The 14,103-nt window shown below is 41.5% G+C and overlaps 1 protein-coding gene across 1 annotated transcript in view; it reads right to left on the bottom strand.

The window, feature by feature from the left end:
• LOC101855877 overlaps positions 1 to 13,633 on the bottom strand; it is a gene marked incomplete at its 5' end in the record, with an annotated part of 20,546 nt that extends 6,913 nt beyond the window's left edge. Inside the window, 4 exon segments of the mRNA XM_035970599.1 lie at positions 3,624 to 3,757; positions 5,848 to 5,871; positions 6,397 to 6,532; positions 13,494 to 13,633. Of these exon segments, the coding sequence (XP_035826492.1) occupies positions 3,624 to 3,757; positions 5,848 to 5,871; positions 6,397 to 6,532; positions 13,494 to 13,633 (434 nt within the window).
• Positions 13,634 to 14,103: the final 470 nt, after the last annotated feature.

The raw sequence follows: 14,103 nt of genomic DNA, 5'->3' as shown, positions 1-14,103 counted from the left end.
AGAGAGAGAGAGAGAGAGAGAGAGAGAGAGAGAGAGAGAGAGAGAGAGAGATGTGGGTGTCAGTCAGTTACAGCAACATGGACGAACACGGCTTTTTATTTTTCGATCGGAAGAACTTCTGCACTAGCAGGAGCAATGAAGGACAGCGGACAAAGTCGAAAGGATTCTCTTGACCCGAACCCTTCTCTGTCAAACAAGTCTCTCCAGATTGCGTCGTGAAATGTTTGCTCCTTGTATGAAGCAGGAAAGAGTTCTCAAGTATCACAAGAGATTAAGAGATACATGCTGCACATACTAGGAGGCAGCGAAACACACTGGATACAGTCTGGACAGAAGCAGTTCAGCTTGGGGTGATTAATCATTGTATTCTGGAAGGGAAGACAAGCACCATGTGGAAGGAGTGGGAATGCATAAAAGTCACCTAGTGGATAGATACCACATGGGGAGAGGATCATCATAATGGTTTCATTCACTACAGAGAGCAAGAGCATCAACATGAATATAGTCCAGATCTACGCCCCAACAAATGATGCTTCGGATGAAGACAAGGATGCCTTTTACAGACGGCTACGGGGATCATCGACAAACTACCAAGGAAGAATGTCAGCACCATAATAGGAGATGACAATGCCAAGATTGGTCAGGACAACGTAGGTTACGAGGTATTTATGGGACAATATGGCTTGGGACAAATGAATGAAAACCGTGAGCGACTTGCAAACATCTGTGCTTTCAACAGTTTTGTTACTGGAGGCTCTGTTTTTCCTCACAAGAGAATTCACAAAGCTACCAGGGTATCGCCAGATGGAGTGATGGAGAACCAGATAGATCATTTTTGTATCTCTCGTAGGTTCGGGCGTTCACTGGAAGATATCATAGTACTGAGAGGGGCAGACGTGGGATCGGATCATCATTTACTGTTACTAAAACTCAAGCTTCGACTAAAAAAGCACGCAACCAGCACAGGAACAAAAAGAACGAAGTTCCAAGTAAATCTCTTGGACTGACACAAGAAAGAGGATTTTCAGCTACAGCTGGGTAAAAGATTTCAACCTCTGGCTGATCTTGGCGGGGAGGACATGGAGGTGGAGATACACTGGACCAAGGCCAAAGAAGTCTTTACTTCAACATGTCAAGCTCGTGCAAAGAAATTGGAGCACAAAGAATACGTTTGCTAAAATTCATTGGATTCAGTTATTATTAGAAGACAACTGAAGGCAGAAGCGAATGCAAGTAAAAAAAAGGATCAAGAGCGGATGCATTTTAGCAATACAGGACAACAGCTAAGGATGTCAAAAATCACTAAGAAAAGACAAGGAGGAATTCATGAACAGGCAGGCAGAGAAGGCAGAGGAAGCAGCGGTAGGAGGCAAATGCGAATGGTTTACCAGACCACAAAGACTCTTGTTGGAAAATATGGGAAACCTGAAGTACCAGTAAAGGAACAAGAGGGGAAAACCATTTTTGGAAAGGAAGCTCAACAAAAACGATGGGTAGAGCATTTCAAAGGTCTCCGTGTAACCTGTCAAACATCCTGCCAGCAAGAAATGAGTTACCAATCTGCTGTGATGCTCCTTCAAAACAAGCGATTCTGGATGTCATTAAGAAGATGATCACAGGTAAAGCCGCCGGTCCTGATCAGATTCCACCTGAGGCCCTAAAAGCAGATGCCAATGTGACGGCAGACTTCCTCCTTCAACTGTTTACCAGGATCTGAAATGAAAGCAAGTTCCCAAAGGCTTGGAAAGAAGGACACCTCGTGAAGCTTTAAAAAACGGGAATCTCAGCGACAGCAGCAACTACAGAGAGGTCACATTCTCTCAATACCTGGTAAGGTCTTCAATGGAATCATTCTGGAGAGAATCAAGACTGCAACGGATTCAAGACTACGGGATGAACAGGCTGGTTTCCGGAAAAATCGCTCAATAACCGACCAGATTGCCACGCTGAGGACCATTGAGGAAAAGTCCATGGATCCTGGCCGATCGTCAACTTCCTTGACTATGAGAAGACCTTTGACAGTATAGACGGAACAACACTATGGGAGATAATGAGACTTCACGGAATCCCACGGAAGTTGGCGAACCTCATCAAGAGCATTTACGAAGGAACAAGTTGCAAAGTTGTACATGATGGCCAGCTCACTGACAGCTTTGACATCATGACTGTTGAGAGACAGGGGTGTACACCTTTCCTCTTCATATTAGCAGTCGATTGGCTAATAAAGAAAACCACCAGAGGGCACAGAAATGTCATATAGTGGACTCCATGGAAACAGCTGGACGATCTGGAGTTTGCGGACGACTTGGCGCCTTTGCGCTCCTGTCGCACACCCAGGAACAGATGCAAGCAAAGACCTCTGTATTAAACAGCCCATCAGAGTCTGTTGGATTGAGGGTCCACCCTGGAAAGTTAAAGGTCTTAAGGACAGATGCACAACAAAAGGATTAAGTCACACTAGAAGGAGATGCACTAGAAGACGTTGAATCCTTCTGCTATCTTGGGAGTATAATTGACAGAGAGGGAGGAAAAGGTGCTGAACAAGTGCTGAAATAAAATGTCGCACAGGAAAAGCGGGGGGCTGATTTCATATCTTTGAATGGGATTTGGAAGACCAGAGATATCTCACTTCGAACAAAGCTGAAGATTCTCAATTCGAATGTGAAGTCAGTCCTGTTGAATGGATTTGAGACATGGAACGTATCACAAAGAGGATCCTCGTTTTCTTGAACAAGTGTCTAGGAGATAGTTACTGATGATCAGATGGACAGACAGGGTCACCAACGAGGAAGTGTTAAGGAAAACAAAACAGATCCCGGTCAGAGATCAGGTGGGAAGCAGGCGGAAGCGCTGGATTGGACTAATCTCAAGAATTCAGGCAGCTGCATAGCAAAGATAAGTTTTGGATAGGATCTACAGGATAAAGGATAATGGAGAAGACCTCGTGGAACCTAAGGAAGAATCACAGAAATTGATCAACAGAAAAGTGGGAAGACATGGAATAACATCAAGAGGCTAGCCCAGGATAGAGAAAGGTGGAAAGTGTTTGTCTGTGACCTATACCCTCAGGGTGAGAAAGGCAATGATGAAGAGGGAAGCCCGCAAGCTGCACACATCCACAAATGCAACTGGAGCTTTTAAATGTTCAGTATGTGGCAAACATTTCAATGCCAGAATTTTTCTTATAATCCATCGCTGAAGCCATAACCCATCTTTACCATTAGACTAATTTTTCGAAATCTTCTGTTTTGAAGGAGAAATATTCTCCTCTACTGATGTATTAGTCATCGTCAGACATTGACGGACGAGCTATTTATTGAGAACAGCACAATGATCATGTCTTTATTATACACTGCCAGTAATGATGAGAGTTAGAACACAGCATGCGAGATGATGGTGATGGTGGTGGCGCCATTAATAAAAAAAAAATACATGTACCCAAGTCTCCACATATTGTTTGCCTTTTTCAGTATCCTGTTTACAACGATGATGATGATGATGATGATGATGATGATGATGATGATGATGATGATGATGATTGTACTTGTAGGTTGCAATCGAATTTGGCCGAATTGTCGATGTGCCCCGGGTGTTAGTCCTCTCTATGGCTCAGGCTCACTCACTGTTCGTCCGCCTTATCAGCTGTTGTAGCAGGCACGGAGGAAGAGGAGCCTTCACGCCCATCTTTGTTCGGCTGGTCAAGCAACGGCGATGGGGGGTGAAGGTCATCGTCACGTCTGGTGGCCCCGCCCCCTTGCTGACGTCATCAACAGGCGCAGAACAGAAGGGGGAATTGGATTGGGTACACTTTATTAGTTTCGATTTAGCAAGAGTTTTAGAGCACTTGCAACACAAATAGGTACAGGTGATCTAAAAAGCCGAAGATTAGAGGGGTTACTAGAAAGTAGCATACAAAGAAAAGACGGGAGACCGATAAGATTTGTTTGTTTGAATAAAGGGAAACACATCGATACTATGGTATAGTGATCGAAAAAAGTAAGACAAACAGACAGAAACAAGAAAAGGAAAGTAAAAAATAAGGTCATACCTGTGATGCCCTCCAACCATCCACGCAGACAGACAGACAGACAGACAGACAGACAGACAGACAGACAGACAGACAGACAGACAGACAGACAGACAGACAGAAAGTAAACAAGTAAGACCTACCAGTGGCGCCCTCTAAACATCAGCGGAGAGATGAGGGCGATATGATTTCAAATGGGGAAGAACGAGAAAAAGGAGACTATAAGGTAAAACTTGTAAGTCAATTTTTGTTTCTATCTGATCGGTGCCTAGTTTTGAAAAATTTGACACTAAAAATAATTTTGAGTCTCATTACAGGTCCAGCTTTTTTTAATGCAATTTTTCATAAAATATCCTGATAACGACTCCAAATAATCTTACGATTTTGATAGAGAAGGTAGAATATTTGGTTTCCGACCTCAAGGTCTTAGTAACTCAAACCGGCCAAATATGTCAGATAGAACTTTGTAATTAGAAGGTAGCGTTGTATAATACGAAGGTTTAAAGTGAGCAGAATGATGGTCTTAGGTCTGCTGATGATCAGACGTAGTGTGTCTGTAACGTCATCATTGACTCAAAGTAGCTCCAATCTTATGCCAATTTCCGATTGGACTCTCTGTTGGAACAGTGAATATACATGTATATCCATATTGTTGCTAGTCGTTATTTGAAATTCAGATTAAAAAAAAAAAATCTTTCTGCTGGGATGTATCCCTCTCAGCCAGGTTTGGCTCTGGAAACAGGATCGCAAGCCCGCCTTCTAAATGATATAAATTGTGACCATGGGGATATAAAAGAAAACATGTATTCAAAATTTTTAAAAAGAATAGGAACATGATTAACAAAACTATTTATTCGAGGCCGGGTCACTGAGTGAGTTGTAAATGAAAACAATCCTGAATTCATATTAAGTATGTTCACCGGCCAAAATATTCAAGAAAATATCTAATTAAATATTTATTCCCACTTTGAATAAGACGTAATGATAACCTTTAAATCTGCCGTGAGAATAATTCGCTGCCTTAAAATTACAAAGTTCTATCTGACATTTTTAGCCCTTTTGAGTTACTCAGATCATGAAGCCAATTGTATCTGCTCTATCAAAATTGTAAGATATTCAAAGAATTGCATTTCGGAAAAACGTGACATACTGTGAAACTCAAATTTTTAAAAGTCAAATTTCTCAAAACTTGCTACTGAGCAGATAAACCAGTGTTATTCTAGAGTAGCGAAGTGTCCAAAGATTGGTAAACAGTGTATTTAAATGGACATGTGATCACACAAACAGAAGGCAAAGAAACAGGAGTGACATTACTACAAGACATGTATCATCAATTTGGTTTCTCATTTGGCAGTCTTCATCTAGCCTCTCATTGCCAGAAGCAGATATGCCTTAACCTGATTATACAGCGATTAAAAAGTCGCCGAAAATGTATTAATTGATAGGACGGAAGCAGCTAACCGTACCAGCGCACCTGCCAACCACCCACTACTATCATTGTTGTCAGCTCCAGGATAAAAATGTTTAATGGTATCGAAACATTCACCACTATTTGGTTACTTAAGCGGCGGGACCTCCGAAAGAACCAAGCCACATAGGGAATTCGGGTAAAGTGCCTTTCCCAAGGACACAACGTCAGGCCGAGCTGAGGCTCGAACCCTTGATCCTGCAATCTCACAATTATGAGTCTGGTAGTCTAACCACTAGGCCACCGACGTTGCATAGCAAAAAATCAGCACAAACAAAACAGGAAGAAAAAAACCCGAAAAGTGGACACGGTGAATTCGACGGGAAATTAAAGTAACAGAAGACATACTCACATTCACTGGTTCTTTCTTTTCAGGCTGTGAAAGAAAATCACCACCACCACCGCCGCCATCATCATCATCATCCTCATCATCATCGGTTTCTTACGAGTAGAAGCAATCCATTATTTTTATCTGTCTATCTATCCATCCCTCCATCCACCCATCCATTCTATCTATCTATCTATCTATCTATCCATCTATCGATCTATCCATCCATCCATCCATCCATCCATCCATCCATCCATCCATCCATCCATCTATTCGTACATCCATTCATCCATCCATCTACCTATCTACCTATCTATCTATCTATCTATCTATCTATCTATCTATCTATCTATCTATCTATCTGTCTGTCTGTCTGTCTGTCTGTCTGTCTGTCTGTCTGTCTGTCTGTCTATCTATCTGTCTATCTATCTATCTATCTATCTATCTATCTATCTATCCATCTATCGATCTATCCATCTATCGATCTATCCATCCATCCATCCATCCATCCATCCATCCATCCATCCATCCATCTATTCATCCATCCATCTATCTATCTGTCTATCTATCTACCTGTGGCTGGGTAGAGGAGTAGCCCGGCGGGTTACACATGAGTGGAGCGGCCAGAAGCTGCATGCCGGAGTAACATCCTCCCAGGATCAGGAACACAGTGGGGACACGGTCAAGGACGGACGCCTGGTCGAAATGTCTGGACACACCACACTACATTATAATATGTTGATTTATACTTGTTTATACATGTTATGTCTATACAGTGGGGACACGGTCAAGGACGGACGCCTGGTCCGACTGGTCGAAATATCTGGACACACACGACAAAACAGGGTCTGATGTTTTAGAGTAAGAGTCTTACAAAATACAAATAAATAATGATTGTTATACATTATACGTATAAGTGTGTTTGTTGACATGTGTGCGTATTTGAGTGTGTGCGTGTGTATGAGTGAGTATGTGTGTGTGTGTGTGTGTGTGTGTGTGTGTGTGTGTGTGTGTGTGTGTGTGTGTGTGTGTGTGTGTGTGTGTGTGTGTGTCTTTGTGTAAAATCGTACGTGTGTGCGTATGTACGTGTACTATGTATGAATATGTGAGCGTGGGTGCGGGGTATTGTTTGTTTTGCTTCGTTTTGCTATGTTGTTGTTTTTTAATTCTTGACACTCACTCACTCACTCACTCACTCACTCACTCACTCACTCACTCACTCACTCACTCGCCTCTTGACTTTGTGTCATCAGGGGGACCAAGTGCCGAATATGTCTAGACTTTTGTAAATGTCCATGTCTATGGTCCCGTCGAGGAGATTTTTTGCCAACTGACCTGTCCATTCTCTGATGTTGTCAGTTTTTGTTTTTCTTTCGGCGCCCAACAGTGAGCTTTGTGACGGTGCAAGGCTTTCATGCCGAGCGATGTCTTTGAACCAGGGCAGTTTTCTGCTTTGACAGTATCAAATTGTGGTTCTTGTGGTCCAACTTAACTTTGAATAACTGTCCTCATATTTTCTTTTGTGTTGTGTTCTCTTAACATCATCATCAAGTGATAGAATTGCGACAGACATCGGAGACCATTCATTCCTTTGCTCGGATGCTTTCATTATCCTGATCTTTCTCCGTCACTCATCTGTTTAAGCTCTCCAAGTAAGTGGCTCTAAGTCTACCCCTGCCTCTTTTGCCTTCAGTTTTGCAAGTGAGAGCTAGATGTTCAAGGCCTTTTCCTTTCTATCTATTTAAGTGACCCAGAAACTGCATCTGATTTTTCATCATTGCTTTTATCATCGAGCGGCCCATATGGGCTTCTTCAAGAACTATCTCTTAGGCACTTCAGTGAAATTTTCAAACTTCTCCGAGGGCACTAAAATTTAGATTATTGAAAAGAGCTTGGCTTTCTGTTTTCAGAGCTTTTAAAATTTTTGTGCTATCTTTGTTAGTTTAGAAGCAGCGACCGTTTTTGTGAATCAATTTTCGCCCTGATTTGGCCAAATTTTTGCACTGCATTTTGTGCCACCAAAACTCGAAATTTTGCTTCACAACGTCATAAAATCCTTAATAATAGTTGTATCATGACCATTGAGGTATCATTTTGTTTGCTGTTTTATGTAGAATCAATATATGAAAATAAAAGTCAAGTACATTAAGAGTAAAATTCTATTTACCGTTTAATTACGTCATAATCGTGACGTCGTGAGTCCAATGCCTATTGTCACAAAAAAGAAACGGGCACACTTTCCATAATAATGGTCCGATTTTCAAAAGAAAAACATCACGCATTTTGTTTTAAAGAGTTCTGTAACTTGCTACTTGGGGAAAATGATTAAAATTGAAAGCAGTTTCAATCTTACATGCATAACTCAAGCAGGGGGTTGGCGGGTGCTCTGGGGTGTGGTTTGTTCCTTTTTTCCCTATTAACAATCAACCGTCCTTACCTCTCCTCGTTCTTTTCTGTGTATGTTACTCTCTTGTAACACCTCTAATCTTCGGGGCTTATATGACCTATTTGTGTTGCAAGTGCCCTTAAACCCAAGCATAACACAGACTTGAAGAATATGAAAGCAAATTCAACGAGTATGGTATAAAGCGGGAAATCACCATAGAATAATATGACAATTACTGAGTATATATATATACTCATATCCCGAAGAACAGCGACACCAGTTACATGATTAACTGAGTGACCTTACAAACACCGTGGATGACAAAGATAATGTGACAATGATGGGGGACTTTAACAGCAGAGTGGAAACAAGGAAGACGACGTGGGAGAGATACATGCGGCCACTCAGTGACAGGGAAACAGATTAAAACAGCAATGGAGAAATGCTATTACAGTTGTATGCAGAACATGACCTCGTTATATCAAATACCTTCTTCCAACACAAAAGGAGTCAAGTTAAAACTTGGTACAAATGCAATCATCTAAAGATAGCATTACAAATTGATTTTATCCTAGCCAAAAGATCGAAACTGAGAAAAATCATAGACTGAAGAGTGATTCCCATCTACATCACAGACACTGACCACAGACCAGTCATCAAGACTATTAACACACCAAACAGGAAGCCAGAAGCAAAGAAACGATGAGAAGTCGTAAATCTCAGAAATATAAATGACAATAACAAGGATAAGATACATGAACGTTTGAAAGATGTATTTCACAAATTTCCCCCAAAATTGGGAGACATGAAAGAGGAACGGAGCCACTTCAAAGCATGTGTGTACAGAGCATTAAAAGAAGAGTGCATCACCAGGAAAACAAGAGGGCAGAAAAAGAAAACAACTATATGGTGGAATGACCAAGTGAAGGAAGCCGTCCAACTGAAGAAAAAGGCATTCAAAAAGTGGTAGAAATCAAAGACGGAGGAAGATTACATCCTATACAGAAAGGACCGCCGCTATACATCAAGGGTAGTAAAAGAAGCTAAGAACAGATCCTGGTCAGTATATGGAGAACAGCTGGTAACAAAATGTAAAGAAAACCCTTGAGAGTTTTACTAGAGAGTTAAAAAAAGCATGAGGATGCGGGAAGAACCATTCAACCAAACTGAAATAGTCAATGATGAGCACAGAAAACCCTATTTTCAGAAAGCCAAAGATTAAGGAAAGATAGAAACGCGGAGCTGCTGAATCCTACAACAGAAACAACAGCAAACAGCTTCTCACCGAAAGAAACCACTCCAGAACCATCACTACTGCAGAGTGAAACCCAACATGTTATAAAGAATAGCCCCACAAACAAAGCGATAGGCGTTGAAAACAACACAGCAGAAGAGATCAAACTATACGGCCATATCGGAGAACTCTGGCTATGGAGGATATTTAACCTGGCCTGGGCAACAAAAACAACACAGAGCCTACAGAGGAATATCCCTTCTAAGCCGTGTGGATATAACGTTTGCCAAGATACTGGAAATGAGAATGAGACCAATTGAGACCAACTCAACTCAATGAATCCCAGTTTGGCTTCAGAAAAGGCAAGGGCTGTACTGACGGTTTTTTGCATTCGGACAGTTGTGTGAGACTGCCATTGGGCATGACAAGATTGTCGTCTTCGTGGAACAAGAAAAGGCGTTCGACAGGGTAAATAGATGTCAACTTTGGGAAGTCTTAGAGGTTTTAGTAGCGGTTTTACGGCACCGGCAACTGCATAAGGTCACATGAGCGCCAAGGGGTGGATGTCAACAGAGAAGTCCTTACAGGGAATCAAACTTACTCTGCTCACCTTTCTAGCTTCTACAGCACAAAGTCTTCTTAGACTATCAAGGCATCCCGGAAACAGCGGGTCGCAAGAGTGTGACAAACATACAAAAGGAAAATGACGATAGTAACGATTAAGAAAGAAAAAGGCGCAATTCCCTGTTGTAGTTCAGGCATAGTTATGAGCATGCCATTGTTCGATCAGCCCATTTACGATTCTACTGTGCATTAGAACGTCCCCTGATTTGGAATGGCATAAAGACACTTCAGTCAGTGGCATCGCCCCGGGGGGGTAGCCTTAGAGTAATATGGTGTTAAAGGACAATTGCTCAAGAACATCATGGCACTTTATAAAAACAGCCTGTGTGCCAAAAGGTCAACAGAAGGACTATCGGACTGTTTCCCCATCACGTCTGGGGTGTTCTCTCTTCGCTTCTCTTCATCACTTACATGGATAAGATCACGAAAGCAGCAAATGACAACATCAATGAACTGAGCGAGCTTGTATTTGCTGATGACCAGAGTACATTAAATACAGATGAAGAGGAATCACAAAAAACACACCACAAAATTAATTAATGGGGAATGTAAACACCTAAACATGAAAATCTTAATTTCAAAAACAGAAGTTATGAAGGCAAGAAAAAACCCAGGAAAACTCAACATCCTTGTTGACGGAACACAACTCCAACAAGTAAAGGAATTTAAATATTTGGGAAGCATCTTCTCACTAGATGGGCGTATGGACAAAGAAAAAAAACCATGAAGGCAAATGCATTGACCTACCAGCTAGCACCCCTTCTCAGTCACAAGAACATCTCAACTGAAGTGACATCCCCAGCTCATCAATAGAATCTTCATACCAACATTAACATACCAGTGCCAAACATGGTCTCTAAACAAGGCATGAGAAAGGAAAATCAATGCACGCGAAATTAGATATTTCTGCAAAAACCACAAACGTCACCAGAGGAGACCGCATAAGGAACGAGACCGTACGTCTACCAGTAGTAAATTTATTACAGCGTCAAAGAGTCAAATGGTTCGGACATCTAACCAGAATGCCCCAGAAACAACTAGCGGCTAGAGCTAACCACACCCGCTAATCCGGCTTTAAATCAAGAGGAAGACCAAGAAAGACCTGACTGGATGGGGTTAAAAAGGCCCTGGAACAATATAACTAATTAGCATATCTATCACAGACGCCGAAACCTGCACCTCCCCTCGACATCCTAAGGATACCAGAGGAAGGAAAAAGTAAAATAAAATAAGAACTGAGGAGCAAAAGTGCTCACTTTGTTGCAACTGGCATCTTCCTTCAGGGTTGTTTCATCAGTGGAAAAGAGTAATAGGCTTACACTGCTAATACCGTGAGTCGTGGAAGGATGGCGGCGGTGGCGATTATAAGACAAATAAGACAAGAAGGATATGTAATAGAGAAAATGTATAGTCGAAGAGCAGGTAAAGTGGGATGGAGAAGAAAAGAGAGGTACGGTTATGAAAATAAGAGGGGAGTGGGAACGCACGAAACCACACACACACACACACACACACACACACACACACACACACACACACACACACACACACACATACACACACACCCAGAGAGAGAGAGAGAGAGAGAGAGAGAGAGAGAGAGAGAGAGAGAGAGAGAGAGAGAAAGAGCGAGCGAGAGAGAGACAGAAAAGAAAGAAAATCTGGATCGGTACTAACAATAAACCTAAGAAACCTTATCAAGCAAATAATTGCATCAGATACTTTAAGGGGGTGTAGCTATGGTCAACACCCAAATGCTATAGTTTTTGGTCTAACGCTTGCTTTTCTGCATCAAAGGGGGTGACATAGTACAAAAAAAGGTTACCAAGCAAAAAATTCAAGATTTTAGCCATAACAATCTCGAGCCATCAAAAATAAAGGATTGATTCAGCATTTTTAAAACCAATATTATATTTTGTCAATCATCAACACTCATCAAGATAGAAGCCTAATATTTGGCATGGCGATTACTGTTGGTAGGTAGAACAACCTTACAGAGCCAAATTTGAATTTTCTGTACTAACTTGTGAGCTTTACAGTCCTTGTTATGCACTACATTCAGGTCTCCAATGTTTTAAGATTTTTTTTAATAAAAAAGGCCTAAAACTCAAATGTGTTCCATAAACAGCAAAAATGCTGCTGTAAAGTTATAGAGAAATGTGTATAAAAGATTGTGTCCAAATGTGAAACACTTCTGACAGTAACTTTCTGAGATCTACTCAAAATAGTGTTGCAACCTGGTCAGATAAACAATTCTGAGAAAACTGCAAAGAGAGATAATTTTTGGTGAAGATTTTCCTACATTGCTACCTCTCTTAAATGCATTTCCAGCTATTTCTAAGTTTGATAAGGAATTAGGCTTCTAAAGATGAATCCTTGATATTGATATCTATTAAGATACTCCAAAATTCGAAAACTGATATTTTTTCAAAATTTTTACTGATCTGACCAGTGGATCCCCTTAATAGGCGTCCCAATTTTATTTGTCACTGTGTTAACAACACGAGTCCGGACTCTTCATACTAGATCTAGGCCCTAGGCCTACGCAATGAAAGGCTTTGGGCAGGGGAAAAAAGGAGGGAGAGGGGAGCTCAGTGAAAAGGAAATACTTGGGTCTAAAAAGTCTCGTTTTCTTTATACTATCGAATGAACTAAGGCACATTGTGAGGTCAGTGATTATAAAACATAACCAAAATTGATTAACTTTTTGAACTTAAGTTTAAAAATCTCTTGGCGATGTATTTCCCTGTCTCGTACATTTCAAACAATGAAGAGAGGGAGCCAAAAGCTCAAGGCGAAAATGCGTGACGTCACGACTCTGCGCGATGTCACGGTGGAAGGGTTCAGCTAGGTTTTCGCGGATTTGTTTGATAAAAGGGTAAGACTACACTAGCCAAGGTAAGACTTCTACGATAACCATTTTAACGTTTTCTGGAAGAACAAAGAATGGCTTACCAACAAGGGTAGTTTGAAAAAAATATGACGAGAAAATTTATAAAAAATCAATGGTTAAAAATTGTCTATTTTTCAACTTGAAATATTTCGAGACTCATTAGTCGCACATCGACCTGGAAAGAAGCGTTTTGAAGGCCATCCACAGGTCTTTAAAGACATGTATCGGACTTGAATGTTGGTCCCCTAAATTAAACAAAAAGATGGGCAGTTTGAACCCACTGTCGCGATGAGATGTCATGTCCGGAAACAAAACCCTATGGGACTTTCCGAAGCCAAATGACGCCATAGTGAGCGCGTTCATTGAAGTGCCTAGGTTTGATATATTTTCTCTCCAAGATATTACTAGCAGTCTACTGAGAAACCACATTGCACTCTAAAGCATTCAACTAGCAATTTTCTGATATTTTAAAATCTCGAAAGGTGCAATATTTGAATATTTCGAGAAATCAAAGGTCCCAGATTACCACTCACTTATCTCCGCCCACTTCCTTGAGCGGCTTGAGATTGTCCGGATTGATGAAGGCCGTTTGGACCTGGTCAAAGATAAACGCCCCGCCACCAAACCCCGCCACCACCAGCCCGTTCACCAGTCCTTTGCGCTGCGGGAACCACTGGAGGAACAAACAACGTTTATTATTTTCCTGATACCTGGACTCGTAGACTTGTAGCAAAATACATTGTAAACAACTTCCTGATATCTGGATTCATAGACTTGATGTATAATACCCAAGACTAGGAAACGAAACAACATTTGCGTCACGACATGGTGGAATCAGTGCTCATGTATTTTGAGGCATATGATTAAATTATGGTGAAATGGTATAGGTTTAATGCCCCTGTCAACACTACATGTATTAGGTTAAGAGACGGGGTCGCCGACTTTAACGTCCGTCTCCGAAAGGACAGAGCCAAATGGGTAATCTGTGTAAAGTGCCTTTCCCAATGACACAGTGTCGGACCGAACTGAGGCTCGACACCCCCCCCCCCCCCGCGAACCCACAATCTCACGACTACTCACGGATCCGATAGTGCAACCACTAGATCACCGACGCCAGATGGGCATAAAGAGTTATTGGTATCA

This window comes from Aplysia californica, unplaced genomic scaffold (genome assembly GCF_000002075.1).
Source record: "Aplysia californica isolate F4 #8 unplaced genomic scaffold, AplCal3.0 scaffold00292, whole genome shotgun sequence".
NCBI classification, from domain to species: domain Eukaryota; kingdom Metazoa; phylum Mollusca; class Gastropoda; order Aplysiida; family Aplysiidae; genus Aplysia; species Aplysia californica.
This window is presented reverse-complemented; position numbering and strand designations above follow the sequence as displayed.